Source organism: Puntigrus tetrazona, chromosome 21 (assembly GCF_018831695.1).
Source record: "Puntigrus tetrazona isolate hp1 chromosome 21, ASM1883169v1, whole genome shotgun sequence".
NCBI classification, from domain to species: Eukaryota; Metazoa; Chordata; class Actinopteri; order Cypriniformes; family Cyprinidae; genus Puntigrus; species Puntigrus tetrazona.
The window spans coordinates 12,881,335-12,905,380 of NC_056719.1; the positions used below are offsets into that span (position 1 = coordinate 12,881,335).

Sequence of the window (24,046 nt, forward strand, 5' to 3'; positions counted from 1 at the left end):
CCGAGAGTACCCACGTCAAGATTGGGATGATTGAAAACGCAACATCTGGTCGACAGCGCGATAACCCGTTCTGTGCACTGACCTGGGATCAGTTCTACCAAGCCACCAAGTCAAAAGGTGATAAGACTCCCGCGGTGAATCAACGTGGCCAGGACAGCCTCACACTTTCAAACCCCACCAGGGAGGTTTGCTCTGTCCCAACATACATTCCTTAAAAGCGCGCTTTTCCTTTTCGCTACAATAAAGGAACTGCCAGGACACACATAAAACCACTAAACGAACAATCTAAATGCCTTCCTTTCAAACGAATAAAGGTTCATCTGTAAATAACTGCTTAATAAATGTTTCGGGATGTATGTAGGAACCGCTATATACTTGTTAAATAATCCTCTAACAGAGAGCGTTCCATAAGCGCTAGATAATGCATGTTTGATATCAAATTGAAGCTTACGATGTTTCCAATATCGTGATGAATGAATATATGTGTTTGTGCAATGCACAACAGTGTATTCCACTTATAAGCTTTTGATAGGGAACAGAAGTGCAGAATGTCAATTCTAACTGGGATAAAGTATGCACGAAACCGAGTCGAAAGCAGGCGTGGACACGCCTTCGACCTCGGATTGGACAACTGCCCAGGGCACGGCCCAAAACTTGCACCTCAAAACGCAGGAACAGAGCTCTCTGAGTTGAGTTGAGTTGAGAAGAGTCGGAGTCGAGTCGAGAAGAACTTCTTCGGAACCACAGGGAGTCGCAGGGAATTCGGGTCGCTGCAGGAATCGCCAAGGAAACGGAGAAACTTCGGAACTGGGAGAAGTTAGAAGACTCTGAACAAGAACGACCCGATACCCTCGACTCGGTCCGCTCCGTCACATCACTCCACGGACACTCACTGCCCTTTCCATAACCAACCCGGTTCATCCAAAGCGAACCACCAAGCTAGAGAGACTTCATTCAAACGGCCCGGGAAAGCCCGACCACGTCATCCCACGGACGAGCTTGCCCAATCAGCAAGCCGGGATTTCCCCAGACAAGCCGAGTGGTAAAACTACCTTTTCATCTCTTGACTGAATCGGCGCAGACACATATAAGCAAGCTAAAACCTAACTTTGCTTTGTTGGTGCTCTTAGTGCGATCTCAGAACTAGCTAACAGACTTTGGACAGACAATTATCCATTTCCCTTCCAACCCGTGAATGTGTGTATGAATGCATGTGTGTGTGTGTGTGTGTTTATGTTTAGTCTTCTCAGTGTAGTCTTGTCAAATAGTAGGTACTGTTTAATAAATTGTGTTTCATTATTACAAATTCTTGTTGTGTGTTATGTAACTGGAAAGTCAAACTCATGCCCAGATCCGTTGTTACCGGCTCGAAGTAAAGCGAAGAATCCAATTGATTTATTTTGCTGATCACAGAGTAAATTCATATTGGTAACACACATTTAAATTGCCCTAAAACGCTGGACGTATTAGGTGATTTAAAGGTGTATTTGAATTACATACTACGTGAATCTTTTAAGATTCAATTCCCCAAACTTGAATTAAGAGCGAATTCAAGTGATAATTCACAATTATCATAATCATAATTAAAATTAGGTGTGGAAACCCTACAAGTGTTACCAAAAGTTTTTGTCTTTTCCTTGTACAGAGTTGCTCTCGGATTGTTTCTGAATCACTTTTAAGATAAAACTCCTAGCTAGAATTTTTTAAGCTAAAATAGTAGCACTCTGAGAGAATTCTTAGAATCCTTCAGATTATGGGCCAAGATGTCTTCAAACTGTTTTAAAAGGAGAGCAGAAGCTACACCATGGTAAACATGGCCCATCCCAAATATTTTAAGACCTGTATCAGGAATCAAATTTGAAATGAGCTCAGTTTGCTCCATTTTAATATTTTAATATAAGTTGTTTTTAACACCTGAACACTAAAACTGTAAAGTAATCAATTACGGTATCACTGGGATCTCTCTGACAATGCCTATGCCACTAAACAGAACAAAAGCTTCAGAAAACAGCTGTCCAATCCAGTGTCTGTGGCTGAACCATTGCAATCAAACAAGAGTTTTACTCACAGGGCACAACTGTGCCTTTGTACTTGTATATCTGATCAGACATGTACTGAGTGAGGCTCAATAAGACTGAGACACAGGTTAATTTAGGCTACTGAAACACATCCGATGAGACAGTGAGTGCTGTTTAAACTACTTGAAACTTGAAACAATTTGGAGACAAATTATTGTATATTACCAGAGAAAATTCTTACAACACAATGTCAGAAGCAATAATCTCCTGTATAAGAAATAAAAAGCCTGGCTCACATTACAGCATTTTTAGCACGATTTAGTCCTGATTTTTCCCTCCCGAGAATTAGAGCAAAACTTTTTTCAAGCACCTCAATTGGTTCTCACCAATGAAACTTGCACACTAAAAGATTTAAAAAATCTTATAAGATCTTAAAAATGTGAGATTCCACAAACACTATGACTAAAAAATCCTAGATTTAATTGTTTTGCTCTAATAAACGGTTTCAACGGCAAAAATATAAATAAACGTTACTATGCATGCACGTTTTGTGGCCCTAACTTAACTTTCGGTAGCCATCCAGATATAATCAATAACAACAGCTAAGTCCCTCTAGAGTAGATTGTTTTTTGATAACAAGAAAAATATCCTGCCAGCAGGAGGTGCTTTAAGCACAAGAAATAGAGGTTTCTTCAGTAAGGGCTATAGATAAAGCAGCACTAAGTTTACAAACAATGCTTTATCAGGCATTACATGCAAGATGAAATGAAAATGGCATCAAATATTATCCATGTATGGGAAGCACATTGCACAGCACAACAACCTGAACCCAACTTCATTACTCATCACTTTAACTTCCACTTTGTAGCCAGTTCCATTAACCAGACCGATAAACACAGAATGAAATGTAACTTTAGGCCAGGCGTGTGTGCCCAATAAAACAATCTATAACATGTGGTGTGCTGCAATGTGACAAAGACAGCACACCACACATGAACAGATTTTTAAGAGTCCCAACTGTGAGCACAGGAAATCTCGCAAAATCTCTCGAGACTTGAGAATAAATGTTTTACAGGATACTCTGTTGCCACTACACACTCTGTTGCCACAAATCAACAAGCTGATTCTCCAGATCATATGCGCATTTGAGATCAGGATTTTAGATTGTACATATTTAACATGTTGAATATTTACGATTTGCTATCAGAGCGCCTCTGGCGTTATTCCAAGCATATTCATATTCATATACTCTTAACATACATCACACCACATGAAAATCTCATAAGATAATCTTTAAACCTTTACCACCAAGATAATTGATGGATGGGGAAAAATTGGTCCAAAATCAGCCATATTATCTTATGGTGTGTACCCAGCCTAATATATTGAAAACGTAGCACAACTGTAAAAAGAAAGAAAAGTGCTGGAGTAAAACCTCAGTTTTTAATGTACCAGCTGAGTATGGAAAGCTGCTAGCACGCTAATTAATGTAAGCATCACTGAAATATCAATGACGACCTGCTGAGTGAGAGATACTGTGAGGCGCACCCTTTGACGTGATAACCTTAATAGTATTGTGTAATGCACCACAATGTTGAAGTGTGCGTATGTTTTTAAGATTTGAGGAAAGATAATCTACAAAGATTCTCTTTGTTTGTGCAGTGACCAGATATTATAATCGGTTAGATTTTAAAACTCCTGCAGTGCAAAATATAATTTTTTGTAATTTGATTTTCCCAGAATCTTACATGGATTCCCAAATACAGTGTAAATGGAGCAAGTGTATTTTTCTTTGTGAAACGGGTAAATGTATAACATGTTTTTTTTTTTTTTTTTTTTTATGAAAACCCTCAAATTACACATTATATAAAGATTCTATCAAAATATAATATCAGTAATAATAATAAAATAATTATTATATATATATATATATATATATATATATATATATATATATATATATATATATATATATATATGTGTGTGTGTGTGTGTGTGTACTCTCCATTGTAAGTCGCTTTGGATAAAAGCGTCTGCAAAATGACTAAATGTAAATATATATATATATATATATATATATATATATATATATATATATATATATATATATATATATATATAAATGTTTACTATAAATAATTTCCTTTATTTACTAAAAAACATCTTACTGTATCATTTTTACATCAATTTTCTAGTAAACTTATGTACAATTATTGTTAGTAGATTATTATAATATACACGTGTCATTTAAAAGCTTGGCTATAATCGGCAATAGCCTACTGTGATGTTAAGCATGAATGTGAAAAACATGCCATTTTACTCCTTGCTGTCATTACAGACCAAACTATAACTACATACACCCATGATAAATTACAATTTCTGTGGATTATCTTAAGTAACTTTTGAAAAGCATTATTTGGTATTTCTCCAGTTGATGCTATTAACCTAGACGTACAGTGGGTGTGAGCAGATTAACCGAAAACATGCAAGTACTATCAAAATACTGTGATGGTAATAATAATAATGATAATAATTCACTGTACAATTGGTCTTGTTCAAAATATCTCATAACTGCCTCGCTTTGATGACCGTCTGAGATGACATGCATTTAAACAGTAATTTCCTATCCGCGTTGCTGAGGCATTCACATGAGAACATAAATGAATGAGTCGGACTTACCTCGCGTCTCTTTTGCCATCCTATCCGTATATGTAACTGTCTGCGGTAGTGTTGATTCGATTTCTCTTTCTCAAACCGGCTGTCTACGCATATTTGGCACAGGTGACCTAGCATTAGTTAACAGCTACGCCGAACAGATGGCATTTAAATGCAGCCCACTGTTCTAATATATGGACAGTTATATTAGTAGTCGATGTCAGAATTAAATCTCCGGAATCATCGCGCCAAAAGTGATAAGGCTGAGAACTACTATGACGCATCAATCGGAAAGTAGCCTATCCTGTCACAAGAACGCATCTCTGACGAGCATACACGAGCTTCAGCACTATGACGAGCATGATGAATAATGCTGAGAAGGTATGTGCTTTATATGCGTGAATTATCACTGTGCATGTCATCATTAACACAGGGGAAGCTGTCCTCGCTGATTCCTGCATGCTCATGACATTTCTTTATGATTTAGTCAAAGGCTTCATAAGTTCCCTTATGACCATCTTACGAAACCCCCAGCGCAACATGCCAGATGTGTGAAATCTAATTAGACTAACTGCAACATCGCTCTGCTGAAAAAAATATAAACTAAACTAATAGGACCCTGCCCAAAACACCATAGAAAATGTAATTGATTTAATGGTTATAATGGGAATTGTATTGGTTTTAATGGAACATATAATGATGTCTACTGGAATGTGTTCTGTTGGTGGGCCGTTAAATCCTAAATGTCCAAAACACACTACAAAAAGGAATTATGTAATGGTTTTACTGAAAAAAAGTAAATAGTTCACAATGGTATTTCAGTGGAAATTACTTTTTTTTTTTACACACATAGGCAGACAACTGTTGAAATAATGTAATATACTGTGTTTAGATTATGCAATAATTTTCAACAGGCTCAAAAATGTAAAATAAATTTTGCCCTACAATCCTGAACATCTGCTGAATTAGCAAACAAAATAATGGTCTCAAAATGGCTAAAATGTTCCCACCAGGCACCGGACATCTATATAACGACATGAAGTCGGACAGACTTTGCATTTCGGTTAAAATTAAAATTGATAGATGTCAGTATTTGATGTAAATTTAATGTTGGATTTTGGTTACACTGATGTCTATATTGGACATCAATTTAACATTGACATTAAATTTACATTGAATTTTGTTCACCTGATGTGAAATTTAACCAAATATCAGTGTCTTATGATGTTGTGTGCCTGCTGGGATGGATGGTCATCTCTTGCATTTGTAATTTTAATTTGCCACAATTTTACTTCAGTGTCAGTCATCATATTATTCAGAATGATAACGTTTATGTAGATTATCTAATAAATATTCAATTCATCAACATAACGTTGATGAATTGACTCCAGAATCAGGAAAGTGTGAGTTATGTTTACTTAATCTGTGTCAGAAGTAATTAAACTGCCTGAGTAAATTGTAATGTAACATTCATGGCTCCAAGTATTTGTTTTTAGAAGGAAATGGTCTGTTTTTACCTGGAAAGATCATGATGTTTAGTGCAGCTTTAGTGCAGGAAAGAAACACAGGGAAAATACATATTTCAATACTTTCTCTCGCAGTTATATCGTTGAGTAATTATACTGATTATAAAATACAGGCATCAGGAAGATTAATATCCACAATAATTTTAGCTTCAGGTTCGCTTTCGAGATTTGTGATGGCACGCACTTAATTTAAACTATGGAGCGTCAGTACTTACCACACATTTTACAAGTTTAGATATTTATCAGTAGTGCTCAGGATCTGTAAATAATCTGCCAACATCCTCAGTCAAGTGAAATCTTATACAGAATCTTATACCAACCCATCCCTGCACTTCACATCACCTGCACAGCCTAGAGCATAATGTTTATTACCATGACCTGTCATTTTCGCTATTTTCCTCGCTTGTTTCTTCATGATACCTGCAGAAATTCTGATGATATGGCTGGCCTAGAACATGTATACATTACACAAATGTTGGGGGCATAGTGAAACAGGAGGGAAATTATTATTATGTAGGAGTAAATTATTACTCTTTTCCTTTGAATATATTCCTATGTTTGAGAAGATTTAATCTAGCTCTTTTAACACTATTTTCCAGCACAGATGAACAGTAGCCTACAACACACAACAAGAGAAAATACAAGAAAAATAAAAACTCCATGGCAACGGTACTTCCACAATTGCCTCTTTAGTGTGAAATACTGACATAAACAGGTCAGTTTTGTTGCTTGGGGGAATACACAGCAATCTCTATTGCCCTTGGTTAAAAAACATACAACAAATCTGAACTAACACTTGCTAGCGTTCAGTGGAGATATGAATATTAATTAATGTACGAGTTCCCAAATCGAAAATAAATAGGTCAAGATTACCACCTGTCTGCATGGTAAGATTTCTTAAGAAAACAGAGATTCAAGAAAGTTTTACCTAAATATCTGTTTCTATTGGTGAGTAGTTACAGGTAACTAATCTTATAATCCCATGTAAATTGTAACACTGTACAGCAAGAACAATTGCATTCCTGCATGCTCCTGTGACTATTGCATTGTATGGTTAGTGAGCAATAAAAGCAAAAACTGGGTTGCAGAATAGATTATCACTTCTTGTTTTGCTGTTAGGGTTATTTCTAGTAGGTAATTTTTTCATGCTGGGAATCTGGGCCATCTTTCCACCTGTTCAACAGCCAATCTGAATGGGTGGGTTTTGTTTGAAAGAGGTTATATATGCATACACAAATATATATAAATAATGATGTCGATACTATATGACATTTCATTATTGGTTGTAAAATTAATCCTGATTCTTGCCTTCATCCCAATCATCCATTCGTGAAAAAAGGGAGTATCTGAGGAAGGCGATTTCTGTTGCCTAATCCACTGGAAAAAACTACTACATTATTTGCAAGTATTGTGAGCTTCAGCCTGCCTTGTAGATGTCACAGAAGTAAAGAGTTGTTTTCTCTGTCTGTGAAAATGCACTATTTTTCAATTTTATTATTATTATTATTATTATTTTTGCCCAGAGAATATTTGTAATCAATTAGATGATTCCATTCTTTCTGGCAACAAGCATTTTGACACCCATAACAGACATGATAAAGAAATACTGCTGAATTATTTGTAATGGAAGGAAGGAAATGTTGTCTAGAACTTTAGCTTCAGTGTTTATATTGGCCTCATCTATCCCATTCTTTTAAAAACTGAAAACCCCTGACTCACACTGCTGTTATAATAAAATAAATTTTCACATACAAAAATATGGAAGGATTTTCTGGACGATTTTCAAATGGAATTGCAAATTGTATTTTCAATATGTGGATACATAAATTGTGACAAAATCCAAAAGCAATTACAAATCTTGCATTACCATTTGCATTTTCACTTTCGCAAAAGCACAGTGACTGCCACATTTCAAATGAAAAAGCAAAGTCAATGTAGCAACTGTATTGCCTGACATATTTAAATAGCAATATTAACAGCTACGTTTGTTTTTTCTTTTTCTCTGCGTCGTGCATGTAATCTGTCAAAACACAAATGCAATTGCAATTCCTTTTTGCATTTGAATTTACAATGTCTTCATCAACACTGTCAATCAAAGTGAGGAGGCGGGACAATACTAGGGAGCATGTTTGTATTTGGAGGTGACGTCACTCAAAAATGACCGTACTGTGCTAACAGGTGCTAATAGCTTTGTACCTTGGTGAACGAACAGACAACCTAAATGGCACAATATGTATTTCTGTATTCTTTTAATACCACATGCAGCGATTATATTCTGCTAACAGCAGGAGCAACGGTACGCACAATAGGTCAATATTCACAAATGCTTTTCATCTGTCTCTCACTCGAATTGATGCAAACAAGAAAAGTTGCAAATAAATTAATTTTATTTTTAACAATTAAGCTACAACACTGCATAACATCACTGAACTAAATAATAGAGAGGAGCAATCATATTTCTTATTAATATACATTTATTAACAATAAAGATTAACCACCTGTTTGATAGGCTGCCCCAAACCCCAGGCCCAGCACCAGGTCCTACACATGTCATTCCTCCTGTTGATGCTATTCCCCCACTAGCTGAACTGCGTCTACCTCCTCCACAACGGTTTTCAGGTGATCCTTAAGCCTGCGAGAGATTTTTAACCCAATGTTCCCTTACATTTCAGCTGCAGCCTTCCACCTTTCCCTCCGACCAGTCCAAGATTGCCTATGTCCTTACTCTCCTGGCGGGTAAGGCCCTGGCTTGGGCTACAGCTGTGTGGAATGCCGGAGCTCCCTGCTGCGCCAGTTACGCTTCCTTTGAGAAGGAGTTTAAGCTGGTTTTTCATCACCCTATCTCTGGACGACAGGTTTCAAAGCAACTCTTGACCCTTCGTCAACGTAATCACAGTGCTGCTGAGTATGCCATCCAGTTCCGGACCCTCGCCGCAGGCAGCGGGTGGAATGATGAGGCTCTCATTGTTTGTTTTGAGAACGGACTTTCAGAGGAGCTCAAGGATGAGCTGGCTACTCGAGACCCTGTGTACTCCCTTGAGAGGCTTATTGATCAGGTCATCCTGTTGGATAATCGACTGAGGCAAAGGCGAGTGCCCAGACCTAACATCCCATTATCCCTATCATTTCGTCAGTCTGTCACCATCATGCAAGTAGGCAGAGCCCGGTTGTCCTCCTTAGAGCGCAGTCGTCGGATGAGTTCACATCTCTGCCTCTATTGTGGGTTGCAGGGCCATTATCGCTCACAGTGTCCAGAATTGAAGGGAAACGCCCATTCCCGAGCAGAAGGGGGAGAGCTGTCTCGGGAGTAACTCAGTTAGTCTCTCCAGTAAATATGGGTTTTTTTCTGCCTGTCACTCTCAGGAACGGGAATAAGTCACACCAGTTGCAAGCTTTAGTTGATTCTGGGGCTGCTGGACATTACTGTTGCTTCCCGTCACCAATTACCTGTTAAGCCTCTATCCTCCCCTTTGGAAATCATTGCCTTAGATGGCAGACCAAAATTACTGATCCTCTCAGACTCTGTGTTTCACCACACTGAGAGGATGGCCTTTCATATAACTTGCTCCCCTGAGTTGCCTTTAATCTTGGGACACCCCTGGCTCACACGTCACAATCCCCACATCAACTGGTTGAGCAGGGAGATTTTGAGTTGGGGGTCACTGTGTCAAGACTCGTATCTTAAGAGCCCTATGATTGTTCTTGAGGACCTCAAGTCCATAGATCTCTCCCGAGTTCCCTCTGAATATCATCATTTACGGTCTGTGTTCTGCAAAGAAAGAGCCACTGTCTTGCCCCCCCACAGACCTTATGATTGTGCTATTGAGCTGCTTGGTTCATGCCCTCCTCAAGGTCGTATATTCTCCCTGTCCTCACCTGAGCAGAAAGCCATGGAGAATTATATTAAGGAGTCTCTTGCAGCTGGGATCATTCGGCCATCCACATCACCTGCAGGAGCAGGAGGGTTTTTTTGTTGAGAAAAAGAATGGTGGACTCAGGCCCTGCATTGATTATAGGGCCCTCAACCTTATCACGGTACATAATTAGGCCAGAGGATGAGTGGAAAACTGCCTTTAACACCCCTTCAGGACACTATGAGTACCTTGTTATGTCATTTGGCTTCACTAATGCCCCTGCTGTTTTCCAGTCCCTTATTAATGACATGCTCCGAGACATGCTGAACAAGTTTGTTTTTGTGTACCTCGATGACATTTAAATTTTTTCAAGGTCCCTTCAAGAGCATGTGAGTCATGTCAGAAAGGTCTTGGGACGCCTCCTAGAGAACCACCTCTATGTAAAACCCGAGAAATGTGAGTTCCACACTACGAACACTCGGGACAGGTTCAGATGGATCCCAAGAAAGTGAGTGCTGTATTGGACTGGCCAGTCCCTACCTCCGTTAAGGAGGTACAAAGGTTTATTGGGTTTGCCAATTTTTATAGAAGGTTTGTGCGGAACTTCAGCTCAGTGGTGGACCCTTTCACTGTCCCAGAGAAGGAAGGATGACAGGCTGCACCCATGTGCCTTTTTGTCCTTTTGTCCTTCTTCTTCTTCTTCTGCTTATCAGGGGCCGGGTCGCGGGGGCAACAGTCTAAGCAGGGACGCCCAGACTTCCCTCTCCCCAGACACTTCCTCCAGCTCTTCCGAGGGAACACAGAGGCGCTCCCAGGTCAGCCGAGAGACATAGTCCCCAAGATACTTAAACTCCTCCACCTGAGGCAGGAGCTCCCCACCAACCTGAAGGCGGCAAGCCAACCTTGTCCGACTGAGGACCATGGCCTCAGACTTGGAGGTGCTGATTCTCATCCCAGCCGCTTCACACTCAGCTGCAAACCGACCCAGTACACACTGTAGGTCTTGGCCAGATGCAGCCAACAGAACAACATCATCAGCAAAAAGCAGAGAAGCTATCCTGTGGTCGCCAAACCAGACCCCCTCCGGCCCCCGGCTGCGCCTAGAAATCCTGTCCATAAAAATAACGAACAGGACCGGTGATAAAGGGCAGCCCTGTCGGAGTCCAACATCCACTGGGAACAAGTCTGACTTAATGCCGGCAATGCGAACCAAGCTCCTGCTCTGATTATACAGGGATCTTAGCAAAGGGCCCCTTACCCCATATTCCCAGAGCACCCCAAACAGGACACCACGAGGAACCCGGTCGAATGCCTTCTCCAAATTCACAAAACACATGTGGATTGGTTGGGCAAACTCCCAGGAACCCTCGAGCATCCTGAAGAGGGTATAGAGTGGGACGAAACCCGCATTGTTCCTCTTGAAGCCGAGGTTCAACTATCGGACGGATTCTCCTCTCCAGTTCTTAAAAAGAGGAACTACCACCCTGGTCTGCCAGTCCAGAGGCGTGTCAGCCAAGACAGCCCTACAACATCCAGAGACCTGAGGTACTCCGGGCGGATCTCGTCCACCCCTGGTGCCTTGCCACCAAGGAGCTTCTCAACAACCTCAGTGACCTCAGCCAGGGTGATGGTCGAGTCCACCCCATCAACCAAAGAGGTAGAGAACATAGTCCACTCGGACACAATGTCTCCAGCTTCCCTCGGGATCCGATCAAAATTCTGCCGGAGGCGCGAATTGAAGATCTCCCTGACAGGGGTCTCTGCCAAACGTTCCCAACAGACCCTCACGGTACGTTTAGGCCTGCCAAGTCTGTCTGGCCTTCTCCCCCGCCAACGGATCCAACTCACCACCAGGTGGTGATCAGTTGACAGCTCCGCCCCTCTCTTGACCCAAGTGTCCAAGACATGCGGCCGGAGATCAGATGATACAACCACAAAGTCGATCATCGACCTTCACCCTAGGGTGTCCTGATGCCAAGTGTACTGGTGGACACCCTTATGCTTGAACATGGTGTTCGTTACGGACAGACCGTGACTAGCACAGAATTCCAACAACAGAACACCACTCAGGTTTAGATGGGGGGAGCGTTCCTCCCAATCACGCCCCTCCAGGTGTCGCTAGCATCACCAACGTGAGCGTTGAAGTCCCCCAGCAGGACCATAGAGTCCCCGGTTAGAGCACTTTCCAGCACTCCTCCCAAGGACTCCAAGAAGGCTGGGTACTCTACACTGCCATTCGGCTCGTAGGCACAAATGACAGTGAGAGTCCTCCCCACAACTCGAAGTCGCAGGGAGGCGACCTTCTCATCCACCGGGTTAAACTCCAACACATGGCGGCTAAGCTGGGGGGCTATGAGCAAGCCTACACCAGCCTGCCGCCTCTCACTGCGGGCAACACCAAAGTAGTGAAGAGTCCAGCCCCTTTCGAGGAGATGGGTTGCAGGCCCAAGCCGTGCTGCGCCATAGCCGGGCGACGTTGCGACTCCATTCTTTAGCATCCCTCAGGACATTGTGTCTGATCGGGGACCCCAGTTTTCATCACAGTTCTGGCAGGCTTTCTGTCAGTCTCTGGGGGCTAAAGTTAGTTTATCTTCAGGCTTTCATCCTGAGTCCAACGGACAGACCGAAAGAGTCAACCAGGATCTCGAGTCCACCCTTAGGTGTATGGTACACAGCAATCCCTCATCCTGGTCCTCTTACCTGATTTGGGCTGAGTATGCTCATAATACCCTCCGTTCATCGTCTACTGGCTGTTCACCTTTCGAGTGCCAATTCGGCTATGTCCCTACTCTATTCCCTGAGCAAGAAATTGAAGTGGCCGTGCCCTCAGTCTAGTCTCATATCAGACGCTGTAGGAGGGTCTGGAGAACTGTCCGGGGTAAACTTCTCCGCACTTCTGGCCAGCACCAGACCCAGGCCAATTGGAAGCGAAGAGCAGCTCCTTCTCTGCGTGTTGTGCAACGGGTCTGGCTTTCCACTAAGATTCTCCCACTTAATGTGGAGTCCCGTAAGCTGAATCAGAAGTCCATCGAGCCCTTCAAAATAGCTAGGAAAGTAAATCCTGTCACGTATCATTTAACTTTACCTCGTTCACTTAAGGTTAATCCCACATTTCATGTATCCTTGTTAAAAACTGTTTTGTGTTCTCCTTTTATCCCAGATAAAACTCCTCCCCCTCCTCGGGTCATTGGGGGTCGACCCGTGTTTACAGTCCACAGAATACTTGATGTTCGTCAAGTTCGAGGGTCCTGGCAGTATCTTGTGGATTGGGAGGGCTACGGTCCGGAGGAGCGCTCCTGGGTTCCCGCCAGAGACATCCTAGATTCTGAGTTGATTTGAGAATTCAGAGCTCAGAAAGGGGGAAAAGCTGGAGGGAATGTCAGGAGCCGTTCCTAGGAGGGGGGGGGTCCTGTCAGGATCTGTTATCTGCCATGCCGTATTTTCATCACTTGATGGCGCCAATTTTCCTGTGTTTCGTTCTCTCAGCTAATTAGGTTTATTAGTCCCAGTCCTGTCTCGTTAGCTTTTTTTTTTTAGGTTATTTTGCTTGCTGGTGCCCTTTTGGTTAAAGTGTAAGTTCTCTTGAAACATCTCTTTTTCTTTGAATTTTTGTCCCTGGGCTTCTTATATTCTGATATTTTTTGTCTACTTTTAAGAGAATTTTTTTATGCCTTTTGGAGTATTTTTCTGTTTGGACTGTTATTTTTTGCCCTGGAAATAAAATATATTCTTTTATTTGACTTTTTTTGTCTTGCATTTTGGATCCAACACTTTGGTGGGAGAGTATTTTATTACGGCACTAGAGACCCATGTTCAAGTCCCGGTTCTGACAGTTGTAAATGACAAACTCGTACAGCAGTAATAACATTTTCATCATATGTGTACAGTGCCTGTTATGTCAAGATCAGTGTAGTGATCAAAACAAGAAGATTAAAAAAAATAATAATAAAATTAAAAAATGCATGGCCACTGAAACCAAAGAATCAATGAAACTGGTTGTAGACCACAATTTATTAGTATGGTGTAGGGCCTCCTTTTTCGGCCAATAAAGCATCAGTTCATCTTGGAATGACAGATACAAGTCCTGCACAGTGGCCTGCACAGGGGATTTTGAGCCATTCTTCAACACCACGTGATGCTGGTAGAAGAAAGCGTTTCCTGACTCGCTCCTCCAAAACACCCCAAAGTGGCACAATAATATTTAGATCTGGTGACTGTGCAGGCCATAGATGTTCAACTTCACTTTCATGTTCATCAAACCACTCTGTCACCAGTCTTGCTGTGTGTATTGATGTATTATAATCTTGATACACAGCATAGCTTTCAGGATACAATGTTTGAAGCATTGGGTGCACATGGTCCTCCAGAATGGTTCGGTATTCCTTGGCAGTGACACACCAATCTAGCACAATTATTGGGCCTAGGGAATGCCATGATATTGCAGCCAAAACCATCACTGATCCACCCCATTCTTCACTCTGGGCATGTAATATTCTTGGTGGTATGCTTCTTTGGGGCTTCTCCACACCTGTGGGAAAGTCAGTAAAGGTGGACTCAGACAACAATATGTTTCACATTTTCCATAGCTCAAGATTTTCGCCACTAGCAGCATTGAAACTGACGTTTGTTACTGGCACGCGTGACCAAAGGTTTAGCTATAGCAGCCCGGCCATGTATATTGAGCCTGTGGAACACCCGACGGACAGTGTTGGTGGAAACAGGAAAGTGGAGGTGCACATTTAATTCTGCAGTGAGTTGGGCAGTTGTGTTTTTTTGTTTTTTGGATACAATTCAGGTTAGTACCCGGACATCCCTTTCAGACAGCTTCCTTTTGCATCCTCAGTTATCCCTGCTGGATGTGGTTTGTCCTTCTTTGTGATGTACTAGTGCCATGGTATCCAAGGTAATGTCAGCATATCACCAAGACTTCCTCTCTGGGTCACAGATGCACCAGCAAGATGTACACCAACAATTTGTCCTCTTCGAACTCCAATGTCGGCGATAATGTAGTGTGCATTGCAATATTTTAAAACTGTTTGGTTAATAGTGACTATTGTGCGTACCGTTGCTCCTGCTGTTAGCAGGATATAATCAGAAATACAGAAATATGTATTTTTTACAGAATACCTCCATTGATCAAAGCAGTATGGTCGTTTGTGAGTGACGTCACCCCCAAATACATATACGCCCCCTAGTATTGTCTCACTCCCTCACTTTGATTGACAGTATTGATGTAGACATCATAAATTCAAATGCAAAAGAAATTGCGATTGCATTTGAGTTTTGACAGGTTTCAAGAAAGGTGCAGAGAAAAAGAAAAAGCAAATGTGGCAATTAATATTGCTATTTAAATATGTTAGGCTGATAGCTCGTAAGACATGTGAAATACAGCTGCAAATAGATTTGCTTTTTCTTTTGAAATGTGTCATTGAGCATTTGCTAAAGCAAAAATGCAAATGGTAAAACAAGATTTGCAATTGCATTTGGATTGTCACAATATATGTGTCCACATATTGAAAATGCTATTGAAAATAGTAAATTAAATTAATTGTCGTGTTTAAGAAACCAGTCAGTAATGATTTGAGTCTTGTCACATGGCTCATTACTCTATTGCAGGATGTGTACACTGGTCACAAAGGGATGGGCATGGTTCACAACAATACACTAATTACAGCAGAATTTCAGACTCAAAGCAGACAGCCTTTTTCCAATTTTCTATTGTCCAATTTGAGTCGTCGCAAATTATAGCCTATGTTTCCTTTTGTTAGCTGATGGGAGTGGCATATATATTCAGGCCAAGTGCCTTTAGCAATCCTAGTTCAGGAAAATAAAACAAGTTTTGCCTACAAGCTCCTATTCCAATCAGTCCCTTTGGTCCTGACTGATGCAAGATCTAAAAAATGGAAACAAGTCTCAGTTAAGTGACCCTGATTGTCAGCAGCTTTCAGACAAAGAAAACTATAATTTTAGGTGAAGAGTGTATAATTATGAAAGGTGAATAAAGAGGAGATACAAGCTAAAACCCTTATCAACATCAGTTCCTGAAGAGAGAAGATAAAACTTCCCTTAGGGTCTTGCTAGACCTATTTGTCTAACATGTATGCAGATACAATTAAACCACAGCCCACTGTGTGAGAATTGCCACAGTGATGACATCAAAGCTCTCTCTTCACTGCTCTCTCACTTTTTCTCTTGCACTGTTACTATTTATAGATTCTCATCAGCAATGGCTAGAAGGTAGTGTGGCTGCTTCCCTCCCAGTATTTTCTCTCTATGGCCACATTTGAATAGTCTGTCACAATGTCCCTTTCGGTTCCTCACATTTTCTGTTACCTTGGAATGAAATTTTTAGAGGTTGAATAGCTGTCAGATGGCATGGGCTGATGTTCTAGTTAATGTGGGCTAGTCAAATCATATCATTAGACAATCATAATATGCTTTAAATTAATATAACAATAACCTTCAAGTTTTTCATTTTTAATTTTGTACAGCTCCCTCTGGGTTAAAATTATATAATTTCAAACTCTGATGTGTGTTACTTTGTTAAATTAGTTTACAAAACAGTTTCTAATGCTCTCAGTAATATTAGATTTTTTGCTGCTTTCGTCGGCTGCACATCCATGATGCGAATCTCCTGTTCCACCCCATCCCAAAGGTGCTCTATTGGATCAAGATCTGGTGACTGTGGAGGCCATTTGAGTAGTGAACTCGTTGTCATGTTCAAGAAACCAGTTTGCAATGATTAACGCTTTATGACATGGTGTGTTATTCTGCTGGAAGTTGCCATTAGAAGATGGGTACACTGTGGTCATAAAGGAATGGACATGGTCAGCTACAATACTCAGGTAGGCTGTGGCGTTGACATGATACTGAATTGGTACTATTGGGCCCAAAGAGTGCCAAGACAATTTTGCCTACACCACCACCACCAGCCTGAACCGTTGATACAAGGCAGGATGGATCCATGCTTTCATGCCGTTGACACCAAATTCTGACCCTACCATCTGAATGTCACAGCAGAAATCGAGACCAGTCAGACCAGTTTTTCCAATTTTCTATTGTCCGATTTTGGTGAACTTGTGTGAATTGTAGCCTCAGTTTCCTGTTCTTAGCTAGAAGGAGTGGCACCCAGTGTGGTCTTCTGCTGCTGTAGCCCATCTGCCTCAAGGTTCAATGTGTTGTGCATTTAGAGATGCTCTTCTCTTCTGCATACCTCGGTTGTAACAAATGGTTATTTGAGTTACTGTTGCCTTTCTATCAGCTCAAACCAGTCTGGCCATTCTCCTCTGACCTCAACAAGGCATTTGCACCCACAGAACTGATGCTCACTGGATATTTTTTATTTTTCGGACCATTCTGTGTAAACCCTAGAGATGTTGTGCATGAAAACCCCAGTAGATCAGCAGTTTCTGAAATACTCAGACCAGCCCGTCTGGCACTAACAACCCTGCCACCTTCAAAGTCACTTAAATCACCTTTCTTCCCCAATCTGATGCTTGGTTTGGACTGCAGCGGATCATCTTGACCATGTCTACATGCCTAAATGCACTGAGTTGCTGCCATGTGATTGCATTAAGGAGTAGTTGGACAGGTGTACCTAATAAAATGGCCGGTGAGTGTATAATATAGGTCAATAATGTAGCATTTTTTTCTTAACAGAAACCTTAACAGACGAAATAAAAAAAGTGTTTATATTATGTGTACTGTGTATATTTACTATGCATATTTTATAATATAAATATACTCAGTACACATTATGCACACAACATTTTTTACATGTAATTAATCATTTGACAGCACTAAAAACATTAAATTGTGTTGAATAGTCAAATTGTGAATATTTATGCATTCAATAATATAGAGACTCAAAACTTTAGTAGTCGTACACTAGTCTAGAAACAAGTACCATATACAATTCCAACACTGTAGAGCTGAAACAGACAGTCCAACATAGCTTACATTATATGATCAGTGTCTGGTTTCCATTGTTGATTGAGGTCAACAACATGTAATGTTACAACTTTTATGGAAAATAAAAACTGGAAAACGTGTAATAGACAAAATGGGACTATGTATGCATTTATGAATTGATCAGCTGCAATTACAGCTTAGATGACACATAATTAGCTTATAATGAATTCCTCTTTCCCTCCTAATCAACAGCTGGGCTCTCATTCCACTTCATCAAACTTCAGTGATCATCACATTCTCACATACAGCTGATCATGGATCTTTGCACTTTTAGTCAGCTTTGCTTAATGTAGTTATCAGCCAGTTTGATAACCAAAGACTTATAAAAAAATATGTTGAGGCATAAAAATTTATATCTGCAAGCGGAATAGTGATTCACAGTGGACTCTAAATAAGCACCATTATAAATTTAAACTTAAAATGCAATACTATTGCGCTCTCTAGTGGTTTTATTCTGAATCTACTGAGAGAAAAATTATGTCACACCTTTGTAAGGTACAGCCAAATCCTTTACATTTTAATAGTCTGTAATCTTACGACTTTAAAATTTCCTGTAAGATTAGGACTGATATTAGATACAATTCCACAATATTTCATGAGATTACATTACTTAGCAGGTACCTATATAATGCAGCATTAACAAGCCTTGCATCAGATGTTTAGACAAGCACTTTCTGAGCTGGTTAAAAAGCAGTATGCCAATCTTACCAGGGAGTTTGCAGAATGTGAACTTAATATATAGAAGCTTTCTGAGATTTTGAAGCGTATCACACTCAAGAATAGAATGCTGCTCAGTTAAAATGCCTCAGCAAGCATTTAATAATTGGACTTTTACTATAGAAAAGACAATACTATAAAGACAACCAAAAATAAATTGGCTGAATAATGAAAGAATAATGCTTTTAGATATTTTAATAACAATGGTAAGAAACAAATAAATAATAATAATAAAATGAACTATTTATTGAAGTCACTAGATTTTTAATAGAAGTAACATCTGTAACCCAGACTTTGAAAATGTCATACAGACAAATTGCTTAAAATACTATAAAATAACTCATGACACGAGCAATTCATATTGTTAGTGCATTAATGAGTGCAGATTCGACAAAACTAGATTACATTTACTAATTTAAACAAAAGTATTAAACATTTAAACCTCATGAAAAAAGAACCAACAAGTTAACACGTTTTACAACTGTAATGCTAGTGTTCTTCACGGATGGGTGTACAACCAGAGAAAAAGCTGTTTTTGAAGTTATTTAGACCTCTCTTTTTATTCCGGAGAAAGCTGGAAGTGGTGTTCATCACTTCAGAGTCATCACTGTCACTCTCGTTGTCATCAGTGACTGGTTTCTTTTCAAGCTTCAGATCTGCAGGCAGGTGTCCCATGTCTCCAATTTCCTTCTCAGGGAAAAAAAAAAAAAAAAAAAAAAAAAAAAAGTGTTTGAGGGTAAACAGAAATGGAAGGCTGTCATTAATACCCAATTACCTTCATGACATCCAAAATCAATATTCTATTTTCTAGGTACATTAAAATATTTTGGCTCAAGAAAGCATACTGATGTGCTATTAAATCTTATTATGGAACTATCAACACTGCATAACTTATTACGCAACCATCAACGTTCCCATGACAACGCAGCAAAAGGTTGGACACAGGGATAAAATAAAATAAATGTCACTGCATCGACCAAAACACACACACACAGTGGAGCACTAATATCTACAATCATCTCAAGCATCACCACACAATAGGGAAGGTTCCACCCTGAAATCTGAAAATGTTGATGAGGTTACGGTTCTTGACCGAGAACCTTTAAGGTTCTATGCCAATTGGAGCAAAAAGCATGAGTTCCATTTAGTCGTTCTTTAAATTCTCTTATGTTAAACGCTTTTACATTTCATTAAGAGATCTAAAATAAAGATAATTTATTATACTGAAGATTTTTGTTGTACTTGAGTGCAAAAAAAATGTGTTGAAAATTGTGATCTAAATTCCCACTGAGAAAAATTGTGATTCACATTTTAGCAAGAATTGTGCAGCCCTATTATACATTATATGGTATTATACATACCAAAAACCCCAAAATTTGCTTTTTTGCAACTGTTATGCTAACAATAATAAAAAGACATTTATGGGTTAAAACGGCAACATCTGCTGATGCACGCCATGCTGCATTGCCACGGGAACATCCCTGCTGATTTATGATTTAACGCCATGTCAGCATCATTGGCTATATTCATGGCAAAACATCTCAATTCCACAATTCAATTCAAAACAAATACATGACTTTTTAAAAAATATATAGTTAAAAAAAAACAAACAAAAAAAAACAAAGAAGCGTAAAATACTACAAATATATATATAAAAAATGGGCACAGTTATATATAGTCTTACAGAGTAATGTATGACAAATTTTAAAATCATCCCAGCAGAAATATTTTTGAAAATGTCCATCAATACATTTTCAGAATAAAAAAAAAAAGTTGTCTGTCATTGTTCAAGCTTGGACATTCAATTAAAACATCTTTTATACTCAAATGTTCCCTACATCTTTCACAGTATGGTCTCTCTTCACCTTTTAAAAGACAAGAATAAGTGAGTCTTGTGTGACCTATTCGACATCTTGTATACAAAACCTGATCATATCGAGCTTCAAAATTATAAAAAAGGTATACCTTGATTCAATAATGGGTTTCTCTCATATAATTTATGTATACATTCATTCCACTCCATTTGCCATTTATTATTAATATACTTATTTAATAAAAGGTTTTATATCAGTTGCTGGTATTTTGCATTCTGTTACACTGAACTGGAGTAACATCCCTCCTGAAGGTAATCAGGAAATTACAATTGCTCCCTTTGACACGTACATACATAAATAATATCATTACACCGTTAATATACACACACATTCATATAGGGGCGTTTCTTCAACTAGGTACTTTTAGCCTTATAAAGGAAAAAAAAGTGTCCCTTAACAATCTCATACTAGTTTTAAAGTCTATAACAGGCCAAACTTTTTTCAAAAGATTTTTGTGACTTTTGTGACCGTTTTAATCATATTTTATTTTGTGATGAAGAAATTAATACACTTATTTCTAGCATTAGGTGGCTAGAAAAATAATATTCCTATGTCAGGCCATGGTTTAACCACTACATGCCGTTATGGCCATTTCATAAATATTACCTACACTAGAAGCTGTGAGTTTTACCGGTCATAATAGCTTATGTTTTGGTTTAAGAAGTTATCAAACCCTCAATGTTTATGTTTTGCTTTATTCATTTTGGAATTTGAAATGTGTAATTATACTCACATCCCACTATTATTTTACGACATTCATGTAGACGTGAACGTTAAAAAAGCAAATACAGAATTTGCCCCAGTAAAAAAAAATACAATGCTGGAACTATTGGCTGCTCCATAACACACATTCCTTAGTCCCTATAAAAGTGTTGCAACAGTATCTCAATGGCTTAGAGTGGTGCGCTTTCTTTACAAAGAAAAATACTTCACTTTTGGTTATACCTTTTTTGTGGGTGGAACACTAGGCGGTCTAAAAAAAGTGGCATCTCGTGGGCTGACTGCTGTGGGGTCTTCAGGAATTGCAGCAGAGTCCTTAGACATATCACTTTCAGTCTGATCCTGTGGACAATATTAGAAGTAATAATATCAGGAATTGGCCTTTCACAGGATAAACAGACAAATTTTGTCTCTAAAAGAACCATCTACCAACCACATTGCTGCGGTTCTCCATGTTGCGACATTTCTCATGGTCACAAAGACAGTTTTGCCCACAGGTCATTTTTCCTTTGCGGCAGCGACAAAGCTTGTTAACACAGCGGCCCCGACATGCACACTAAAAAAAGAATTATACATAAATTTTCTTAAAGGGAAAGAATCCAGGAAGACACACTATAAAGTTTTGAAACCGCTATAGCTAAAACTGCAACAACTCCAAGAGATATGCTGGTGAATATACAGGAATATATCAATCAAGGTTCATGTGATCCCTAATTACAAAACTCACGCCGTTAATTTTTGACTTCTTAGAGCCTCGTCGTGCTCTGTCATTTTTCTCTGGATGCCACTCGTCCTCTTCTTTCTCAGATTCTGATGGAGATATGAGCTCATCTAGATCTATAGGCTCTTGCAGACGAGCCCGTGCAGTCGAGTAGATTTTGGCTTTGGGCTTGATGTGGAGAGGAAAAAGACAGCGGTCAGAACAGACATCATCTTGGAAGCATAGAAAAAAACAGTCAAGATGATTGAAGCAATGATGTTTACCTTAGGTGGAACATATTCAAAAGATGTATCCGGTGATTCATTCACAGAAGAGAGGACTTTCTTTGCACTTGTCAGCTGGGTCAGTAGTAATTTCTGTGGAGATCCACCCACAAAACAATGTTTCAGAAAAAAGCCTGCACAACTTATCTGGAAAATGTGATCGATCAATTCAGTAACCACAGAAATTTGAGAGTGAAAAGGCTTATACCTGTTTGTACTGTTCATTTTCATCCTTGAGTTTCTGGTTCTGATCATTGAGTTCTCGCAGTTTTTCAATTTCCTCTTCCTGCAGAAAAGCAATTTCATTCAGCTGATTTATAACAAATGTGATGCAAGACAGGCAAGCAATATCACATGAGCAATAAGCTAAGCACAATATCACACAAGAGCAAATGTGATGCTGATCTTAAACAACATTTCAGTAAGTAACAAGTTGTGTTATTTCAGACAATGTTATACGTTTTACTCAATTTTACCAACAAATATATAATGTAATGTATTTGATGTCACACACCAATCGATCTGATGGTTATGATCTGCTTCAAGTCAAACAAGCCTAATGATTCAATGGACCATTCATAAAGAAGCATTCAACCATGAATAAGCCACTTGAAGAAATCAAATGACCTAATCATTAAGACATTTACCACCACCACCTACTGAAAGTTTTGGTATTTAATTATTTAGAGTATTATTTTATTATTCAAATAATTTCATATTTCCAACATGAAATATATTCAATCCTCTTATTGTTTCATTGTTTTCCTTATCAAGGTTTTCTATTGGAAACCACAAAGGGAAACTCTGCATGTTGCATTTATATTCTGGCTTCATCTGCTTTTCTGTACAAAATACACATCTTCAATAAGGTGTTTACTGACTACCGCCTTTTAATATTTGCGTTTTACTACATTACTACTTATAAACAAGTGCCGATCAGTGCAGCAACTGGCTCCACTTTTAGGGCTGTGAAGTGTCTGGTTAAGATCTAGTTGTTTGTTTGGACGTTGTCTTCAAAAAAGGACCCTTTTAGCCTTTCAACATTTGCAGATAAATTACAGACCTGGACCTGATATCTACATTTTTTGTGGGTGTACAAATATTTTGAAAATTTTGTGGGTTTTTACCAACGACTGATTTTGTTTCACAAGTCCACAAGAACACAAGCACAGACAAAAATGCATATTGAGAAACGGCTATTGTATGTGCGTAAAAACTATAAAATACTGTTATGTCCCTAGGATGTATACACACACACACACAAATACACACACAGCATGTGTATACACACACACACAGCATATGTATACACACACACACACACAGCATGCGTGTACACACACACACACACACACAGCATGCGTGTACACACACACACACACACAGCATGCGTGTACACACACACACACACAGCATGCGTGTACACACACACACACACACACACAGCATGCGTGTACACACACACACAGCATGCGTGTACACACACACACACACACACACACACACACACACACAGCATGCGTGTACACACACACACACACACACACACAGCATGTGTGTACACACACAGCATGTGTGTACACACACACACACACAGCATGTGTACACACACACACACACAGCATGTGTGTGCACACACACACACACACAGCATGTGTGTACACACACACACACACAGCATGTGTGTACACACACACACACACAGCATGTGTACACACACACACACA

General features: G+C 39.5%; 2 protein-coding genes across 9 annotated transcripts in view; both read right to left on the reverse strand.

Moving 5' to 3' along the window:
* The window catches only part of plrdgb (PITP-less RdgB-like protein), a 114,006-nt gene extending 108,943 nt beyond the window's left edge, over positions 1–5,063 (reverse strand). For 3 of the 6 annotated variants that reach the window (XM_043221664.1, XM_043221659.1, XM_043221660.1), the window contains exon 1: positions 4,698–5,062. In XM_043221664.1, the coding sequence (XP_043077599.1) occupies positions 4,698–4,716 (19 nt within the window). In that variant the 5' untranslated portion in view covers positions 4,717–5,062. Of the gene's footprint in view, positions 1–4,697 lie in introns of all 6 variants that reach the window. The other 3 variants (XM_043221662.1, XM_043221657.1, XM_043221661.1) reach the window with 2 other exon arrangements.
* Positions 5,064–18,963: 13,900 nt separating this feature from the next.
* kif4 (kinesin family member 4) overlaps positions 18,964–24,046 on the reverse strand; it is a 44,671-nt gene continuing 39,588 nt past the window's right edge. For all 3 annotated transcript variants that reach the window (XM_043222043.1, XM_043222044.1, XM_043222042.1), the window contains exons 26-31: positions 22,528–22,605; positions 22,320–22,412; positions 22,063–22,224; positions 21,769–21,891; positions 21,561–21,677; positions 18,964–19,428 (exon numbers count right to left, since the gene is read on the reverse strand). In XM_043222043.1, the coding sequence (XP_043077978.1) occupies positions 19,231–19,428; positions 21,561–21,677; positions 21,769–21,891; positions 22,063–22,224; positions 22,320–22,412; positions 22,528–22,605 (771 nt within the window). In that variant the 3' untranslated portion in view covers positions 18,964–19,230. The remainder of the gene's footprint in view (positions 19,429–21,560; positions 21,678–21,768; positions 21,892–22,062; positions 22,225–22,319; positions 22,413–22,527; positions 22,606–24,046) is intronic.